The sequence below is a fragment of the Solanum tuberosum genome, unplaced genomic scaffold (assembly GCF_000226075.1).
Source record: "Solanum tuberosum cultivar DM 1-3 516 R44 unplaced genomic scaffold, SolTub_3.0 scf00028, whole genome shotgun sequence".
Classification (NCBI taxonomy): domain Eukaryota; kingdom Viridiplantae; phylum Streptophyta; class Magnoliopsida; order Solanales; family Solanaceae; genus Solanum; species Solanum tuberosum.
Window position 1 is genome coordinate 1,647,692 of NW_006238954.1, and position 8,528 is coordinate 1,656,219.

General features: G+C 33.8%; 1 protein-coding gene across 1 annotated transcript; it reads left to right on the forward strand.

Annotated features, from left to right (window-relative positions):
- Positions 1-1,572: 1,572 nt before the first annotated feature.
- Positions 1,573-6,364, forward strand: LOC102595719 (uncharacterized). The gene is made up of 4 exons (XM_006341775.2): positions 1,573-1,912; positions 1,998-2,112; positions 4,302-4,485; positions 5,794-6,364. The coding sequence occupies exons 1-4, from the start codon at positions 1,721-1,723 to the stop codon at positions 6,011-6,013; spliced, it is 711 nt and encodes a 236-aa protein (XP_006341837.1). The 5' UTR covers positions 1,573-1,720; the 3' UTR covers positions 6,014-6,364.
- The last annotated feature ends 2,164 nt before the right edge of the window (positions 6,365-8,528 follow it).

The window sequence follows — 8,528 nt, forward strand, 5'->3', positions numbered from 1 at the left end:
TCTTAATTCTCATATGTCTTTCTATGCAGGACTGCTTTGAACCTCATGTTGCCAAATCAGGACAAGATCTTAAACCTGTTATGGTTTATGGGTGAGTATTCCCTTGCTTAAGTCATTGTGTATTTGCTTTAAGTATTCTCAATTGTATACCAATCTCGAATTTATTAGTTCTGCTTAATCACCTTGTTTTTAGGTATTTACCATTATAGTTTATGCTTAGCATAAGAAAATCTTATTACATGATTGCATAATGATCCAAAAGTTGGCAATATTGGTTTGTAATTATTTAACTATATTCTCCACTTAGCAAAATTACTCTTTTTATTGTCTATAAGCTTTTTTCTCTCCCCGTCCCCCTATTTTTTTTTCCGTAACTTGATCTATTTTGGTCTAGTTAACATATATTTGTACCTGAAGTACATCAGCAAAAGTTCCTATAACAGATTTTTATTTTAGGGGATTAGAAACGTAAATGTCTAATACTTTTGGTAGTATAATTTGTAGCAAATGAGTAATGAAGCTAAGTTCCAACTTATTTCTAATCTATTATACTTTTGAAATTTTGAACAAACATCATTTTAAAGTAATGAAAATATGAGATGAAAAAAATACCTAATTTATATAATTTGTAGGGTCGGAATGTTATGTTGTACTCCAATCTTTCAAGATTTTGATTTTTTAGTGTAGGGCCGCTTCAGTTGTCGGATTGGACCATCAACTATTAATCTTCAAAGTGTAAGTTTGGAAGCCATGAAAGTGAAAGGGGAGAAGAAGAAAGTGAAAAGGTAAAGTAACTTTTTATAAAGTGTAAGATTTTCTTCCACTTTATAAAGTGTAAGAAAAAGTTCCACTTTACAAAGTGTAAGAAAAACTTACACTTTATAAAGTGTAAAAAATAGTTCTATTTTATAAAGTGTAGGAAATAGTTCCGTTATATATTAAAAATATACACGTTATGAGACTAACGGAAAACGTTTAGAATATTAGATAAAGTGGAATTTTTTCTTCCACTAAGCTTATTTTAGTTACTTACTAAAGTAATGACTTATTTTGGTCACTTTTATGTTTTTGTGGCTTATTTAGGTTCCCAACCCAAAATTTATCATACTGCATTATGCTTTTTTAATTAAATATTTGAAATAAATGTGCAATACGGGTTATCATAAATCAGTACCAGAAAAAAGGGGAATGTGGGTAATAATAAAGGAGAAGGGGTGGTGGATGAGGTGGTTTATATTTTTCCTTCTCACAATTTGATAATGAAATTAAAAATATATATTTTTTTCCTTTTCACAATTTATTTTTTAAATAATTTTTTTGGATTCATATATCAAATGTCATCATTTAATTTGTCACTTTATCATATTAGCATGAATAAATTATATTTTTATTTAATATTCTTAACTGTTTGTCGAAAAATGTTTATAATACAAATTTAAAATGATAGAGATGTTAACCTAAATAATTCAAGCAAATATGAGAACAACTTTTAGTAAGATTTAAGCCATTTTAAAAATTATATCATGATTCATACATAAATTTAGAATAAGAGAATTTTAATTAGATAGAAAAATTGAACATAGTTATATCTTGTAGGTAAGCAAAAGTTACAATTTTGCAATTTTAAGTCTTACTTGCGGCGGGGCAAAAGGATAATTGCCAGGCTACTAGTGTCACTATAAACTCGAAGGTCTTTTTCGGATCCTGCCGGCCGGCGACGATGAGTTTGTCACTCATACAAAGTTACTCCTCATCGGAGGAAGAAGAACAAGAACAAGAAGAAGAACCTCACTACGACTACTCCGACGACGACCTAAAAGATGACGTTCCACAGAATCGTTACAAACCCTTTTTTAACCCTAATCCTTCTTCATCTTCCTTGCTCCCCTCTGCTCTTGATGCCTTCTCCGAAGTAAATTAATTTCCTTAATTATTTACCTCTAAGAAAGCTGTATCCTTTTTTCATGTTATTACATTTATGTTTGAAATTATTGGAGATTTCAGGGCCGCCGGAGTTTTTGAACAACATTGTTGAAGAAGCTGGAAAGGACGTGAATGAACAGAGACACGGTCGCCGTAAGTACAGCAGAAACAAGAATGATTTACCAGCCGGTACTTTTCTAACTCCTTTACTTCCTCTTAATTCTATTCTATATGATGGAATTTATGGTGTTGTATTTATACAATTTGGGCATAATTTTCTGTAAAGAGAGATTGAGGCTTAAACAATTCATCAATTTTCAGATTAATACTGCTAGTGGAATTTTCTTTACAAAATTAATGATTTCGTTCAGACGGTGGTGCTTAGGAACACTTATAAGGCAGCTGTTATACAACTTACTCTAGCAAAACCAAAAAGTGCGAAAGTTCTTAGGCCAAGTCTTCTGTCAAAGCTAATGTTATAACTAAAGTATGTTCATTACCTCTGACAACAACGGCGAATCCAGGATTTTAAGCTTGTGGTTCCAGTAGGGGTGCTTAATGGGTGGTTCGGTTGAATATCTGTACTTAACCACTTCGCTTATTGGTTATCAATTATTAATGGGATAAGACACAACTATCCCCTAGACTACGACCGAAATTTCGGAGACATGCCTTAACTAAACTAAGGTCCTATTAATCTCCGAACTCATTTTTTTGTAATTTTATACACCTTTTAACTTACGTGGCACACTCTGTGACTCCACGTAGTTAAGGCGCATGGAAGACATTTGGATGCCATGTAAGCCAAAAAGTTGTACAAAATTACAAAAAAATAGATTTGGGTAATAGGACCTTAGTTTAGTTAAGATGTGTCTCTAGGATTTCGGGCATAGTCTAGGGGTACTTGTTCCTTGGCCCGTTATTAATTGTACTAAACCGCTAATCTAACCAATATAATATCAATTTATTTGGTACTCCCTCTGTCCCTAATTACTTGTTCATTTTTTTTAGTTGTTCCTAATTACTTGTCCATTTTGGCAAATCAAGAAAAAATATTTTTTTTACCTATTGTACCCTCCATTAATTACTTTGAAAAAGGTAGAACTTTTTGAAAATCTGAAGTTTTTAATTCATCTACTTCATAATTAATAGAGGTAAAATGGTAAACTCACTATGTCAATCATTGTTTTCTTAATAGGTGTGCCAATTCAAAGTGGACAAGTAATTAGGAACAGAGGGAGTACTAATTTAGCGGTTATCAATCGACTTATCGAACATGTAAAATGAAAGATAAAAGTACATATATGCTTGGAGGGAGTTGAGGATACAAATTGTAATAATTAAACTCATTCATAAACTAGTCAAGTTTTTTACTTCTGTATGATAATATATGACGGGAAGCATGGAGTTGAAGCATATGAAGTTGAGCGAACTGAACCCCGATAAGCATCCCTTGGAGGCTTGTAAAAAGAAGCCAAGAGAAATTGGAAAACACTCCATAGGAATTGAACCCGTGTCACAGGCTACAAGAGCACCTCAACAGGTTCCTTCCTTGCCACTAAGCCAACTGATCATTTTAGTTATGGGTTTCCAACTAGAATTTTCTTATATATTTAACAAATTCTAAATATAAAGTATAGAGTCCGGGTTTATTGGGTCTCTGGGAATCCCCAACAATTACACTGGATCCGCCCCTGATCTCTGAGGTTTAGAATTTTTTTTTTTGATCCAACTATCTTTATACATTTCAGTTTGCTGTCTAGATCATTAAGTGAAATATAGTTAAGCATCAATAGAGAAGGAGAAACCTAATAATATAGAGTTAATACTTAATGGAGAGAGTGGAGAACCGAAGACAGATTTTTTCAGGAAAACTTGCCTTGTGAAAGGGATTAGATGTGGTTATTTAACTTTGTAGCCATAGCATAGGAAACCGAAATGAATGAAACTTAAATAGCTTATAAGTAGAGTGATCCGTAGATCTGGTTGAAGCCTGTTTGCAATCCAATGTTTTTACTTTGCACACTTCAACATTTTAATCCTCTAGTGTTCCGTAGATCTGGTTGAAGCCTGTTTGCAATCCAATGTTTTTACTTTGCACACTTCAACATTTTAATCCTCTAAGGTAGAGAAGTAAATCCAAGAAAAAAAGATATTCCTCCAATGGTTATATGCTGAGAAGTCTTTTCTTCAAAGCGGGGCATGTCAAATTTTTGCACTAGGAAGCATCCTTAGGTGTATAATTTTATCAACTAATATCAAGATATTTGTTCCTCTTCTTTCTCTAGTCATATTTTTGACAATAGAGAAGAATCTTTAATGGTCATGGTTTGTACATTTTCCTTTTTTTTTAAAAAAAAAATCTTTCATCTTTATAGGTGCTGTAGTGGAGTCAAAGGCTCAGTTAGTAGGAATTCATGAGAGGGTGAGAAGCGATGTTGGTGGGGGCATCCCAAAGACAGCTACTGGTCAAGGAAATGCTTCTGTTGGCACTGCACAAGGAGGCAAACCTGTGGCAACTGCGAGCTATCCTGGTGCAGAAGATGCAGCAGAGCTTCTGAGGTATGGATTGTCATTTCAATGGAGGGTTTTATTATCGGAATTTCAAGCTTGAAAGTTGGATGAATATCAAAATTGTTGTAAATTGATTGCTAGAGTTAGTTATTTAATTGCAATTTGATTGTTCATATATGTTTGGTATCTTAAATTTCCGTAACTTGGCCCTCAATGGTGTGGCCTAGGGGTCAATGAAGTGGGTTGGAAACCATGAGGTCTTAGGTTTAAATCCTAGTAGAGGTAAAAACACTAGGTAATTTCTTCTTTTCTATCCTAGCCTTGGTGGACAAAGTTACCTGGTACTTGTTGTTGTTGGGAGGTTGCAAGTATCCCATGAAACTAGTCGAGGTGTGCATAAGTTAGTGCAGACACCACGGTCATTAAAAAAATAAAATCTATACCATGTGTTGTTTACTTTAATAAATGTGTGCTTCACCTCTTGCTTTGCGCTTCAAGCCCCTTGGACCTGGTCCCTTTGATGCATTTTTCACTTTTAAAAACATTGGATGAGACAGTTTTTATTTCAGAATGTAGTAAAAGATTTGAAATACTTGGCACCCAATGGTGTAGCCTAGTTAGTGGTCAATGAAATAGGTTGAGAACCTCATGTTTAAATCACAACGGAGACAAAACACTAAGTGATTTTTTCCCATCTGTCCAAAGCCTTAGTGGATAGAGCTACTCTGTACATGTGTTGGTGGGAGATCTGAGATAGTAGGTATCCCGTGGAATTAGTCGAGGTTTGCTCAAGCTTGCCTATATATTGCAAGATCTGTTTTTCCTTTTCGACACTTGTCTATCTTTTACTTTCTGACAGGTAATAAATTTTAGTGTTTTAAGTGGCTATTCTTATATGTGGTACCTGCAGCTCAAACGCCATGAGCTTAATCCTCCCAAATTAGCTATGGTGCATTGATGCTTATGCTTCCCTAAATAAAAAATGATGTAGAATCTATATCAAGAAGTGGATTTACTACTCCATCCTGGTTCACCCCTTTTGGGTTTGCTAGTGATGAATTTGGCCATAGACCTGCATTAACTTGAATTTTTTGCCATGGCAACGTTTGAATCTTTTCTTTCCCTCCAGGTAGGATAGTCCCTGCATTTTGTAAGAACTGTACCTCTATTTATGATAATCTCACCTAGTATATATTAGTCCATTTTCTAGAGACAGGTGAATGAACTATTCTTTTTCTTTCCCATTAGGATGTGGTGAGGATCATAATTTTGTGACAATGATACTATGTATGCTAGTGAAAAGTTCTTTTTCTGAAAGTTCTGATTGCAATTTATTCACTATGCATCTTGTATTAGGATGTGCTTGAAATGTGGAATTCCCAAAACGTACACACATTCGAAAGGGATGGTGTGCCCAGCGTGCAGTGATCACCCTGTAAACTCTGATGAAGAGCCAGTCAAGAAGAAGGGGTCTACCGTCAAAGACAAGGAGAAGAATAAGAGGATGAAGGGGCAGTCATCCCATGCGACATGGAAAAGTGAGACAGAAATGCATCTCCGCCAACAATTTGATTAGTCAAGTCTAAAACAAGTTGGTCCAAAATATATGTAGGTCCTCCAGTAACATAATCAATCAACTATGTACTTATAGCAGCTCTACTCAGCTGAAGTGAAACTGGGAATTATGTGGTAATCTTGCAGCTGTCTGTTTAGAGTGCATAACCTGTGTGATGTAGATTCTGGTCCGGGCTTTAAAGCTAAAGTGCCACCACTTTGTTCGTTTTTCTCAAGTTGTTGCAGCATAAATTTGGTTTTTGATACTTCTTGTTTGGAAGAAGCGCTGCAGTCAAAACGTGTCGTGCTCTTTCGTTGTTTTCAACTTGGTGACTTGATTATACATTATGTAGGGATAAATTTCTTCACTTAATGAGGTTTGTTTCACTAAATTACACGTTTTATCTTTCAAATAGTCGAATCTTTAGTTTTTACCCTTTAACAATCAAGTTTATGCGGCATAAGTTCTAATAGCTTAAATAATGCCCAGAAATAATTTGTGGGATATGATAATGGTATACATTCTTTTACATATATGACGTGAAATGCAAATTTAATTAACAAGTTTTATCTTGTAAATGGTACTTCCTAGATAAAATAGTTTACATATCACATAGGTTCTCTTACATAAATATTACAACACTGCTTCCCTTGTGATGATGTGATAGCCACATACAAAAAATAAAAATAAAAATCGTGTAAGGTGTCATGTATTGATCACTTCTTTATACACATTAGATCAAAATATATGTCATAAGCCAATTGTAACATCCAAGATCCCCAACACTTGATACGCTCTTCAACCGTGGGGAGGGAGAGAGAGAGAGGGCGCTAAGGCCAATAGTCACCTATAGTGCCGGCAAAATGAGCCAATATTTTGGTAACTCGCCCAACCCGTCCATATTTTAATGGGTTGGGTGAGTGATTTTTCACATGGGTAAAATATGGGTTGATACCCATATTCAATCCATAAAAATATGGGTAAACTATGGGTAAAATATGGATTTAGCCAAATGGGTTAAGCTTCTAACTTTTATAGTTTATTCATGATATCACTAAAAATAGTGTAATTTCTCTTCATTTTTATGTTATTCTATAGAACTAATTATTCTTCTCTATAATTGAAAAGGTGATGTCTTTGACCCTCCAAAAATATAATATTTTAAATGTACATTTCTTTTTTTAACTATAATTTTTTTTATTTGTTTAATTTTATATTGGATAATAAATAATAGTGTAAAATAAGCAAATCATGTATTAGTATTGACATTACTTAAAGTGCATTAAGCATGTTTTAGTCCTAAAATGCAAATATTCATTTACTTTGAAATTAAAAATATTTTCATCTTGTTATTACATAAATTTATTTTATATTGAAAAATTATAGGATTTTTTTTTCCGATTTTTATGATACAATAAAACTAAATGAAGCATTTTCAACATTTTTCATCTAAAAAAAGACTAATATATTTTCTCCATATTGAATTCTTAAGTAAAGTACTATTTACTCATGAAAATATGGGTAAATATGGGTAAACTAGTATTTTACCCAACCCATTTATTACCCAATCAATTTTTACCCATATAAAATATGGGCGGGTTGAATTATTACCCATTTTATGTTGACCCATTTTCAACCGGCCCAAAGTTGACCCAACCCACCTATTTGCCACCACTGATTAATGTTTCAAGGACACTTCATCCAATTCTAAGTGTCAATGATTGCTAGTCAGTATAAAACCCAACTAAGTAAGTTGGGGTCGAATCCCACAGGGAGCGTGACATGTTTAAGATTCAATAGTAAAGTGTGAACATGGTCAAATCAGTCATAGGAATAGAAGTTTTCGAATAAAGACATTAATCAAATCAGGGGATGACACGAATATCAAATGGGGGGTTTTGATTTGAAATTATCAACTACAAACAACAATAAACAATACGAAATAACAATAATGAGACGGGTTCTTGGGATGTGATTCGATTATAGGCAAATATAAATAAATGGGTAATTGCAACTATTAGAAAATAGCTAAATATTAGTGAGTAAGCTAGACTATAGAGGAGGTAAGCTTTCTCTCGAACAATTTACCCCGAATCAAGTCGATTTCTCTCGAACATCAACAAACATGCAAAATAAGAACAACCTACACTTTAGTCCATTCACTCTCTCGAGCTGAATGTGTGGAAAAGGGTTTAGGATTCACTCTCTTGAGCTGAACCCATGACAACCCAATATCCATAGACCATCAATCAATAATCTTAATATTAAAACCTCTCTCTCGAGCAAGCAAAAAACACAAGGGTAAAATTGCATTTGCAACTACAATTTTTAAATTAAACCACAATTAATGATTGAACTCACTTCTAAATAGCATTTAAACTAACAATAAGCAATACCATAAACTAAATCAGCCCATAATCACATAATCACACCCCAAGAATTGGGGTTTTAGCTAGACATTATAAAAAGATGAAAATCGTTACCAAATTGAGTTTCCATCAACTGGATAAGATTGATTTCGTCTTTACAATGTTCC

Coding starts and splice junctions, on each gene's coding strand:
- LOC102595719 (XM_006341775.2), top strand. CDS start 1,721: ATGAGTTTGTCACTCATACAAAGTTACTCCTCATCGGAGGAAGAAGAA. Junction 1,913..1,997: donor CTCTTGATGCCTTCTCCGAA/GTAAATTAATTT, acceptor AAATTATTGGAG/ATTTCAGGGCCGCCGGAGTT. Junction 2,113..4,301: donor CAAGAATGATTTACCAGCCG/GTACTTTTCTAA, acceptor TCATCTTTATAG/GTGCTGTAGTGGAGTCAAAG.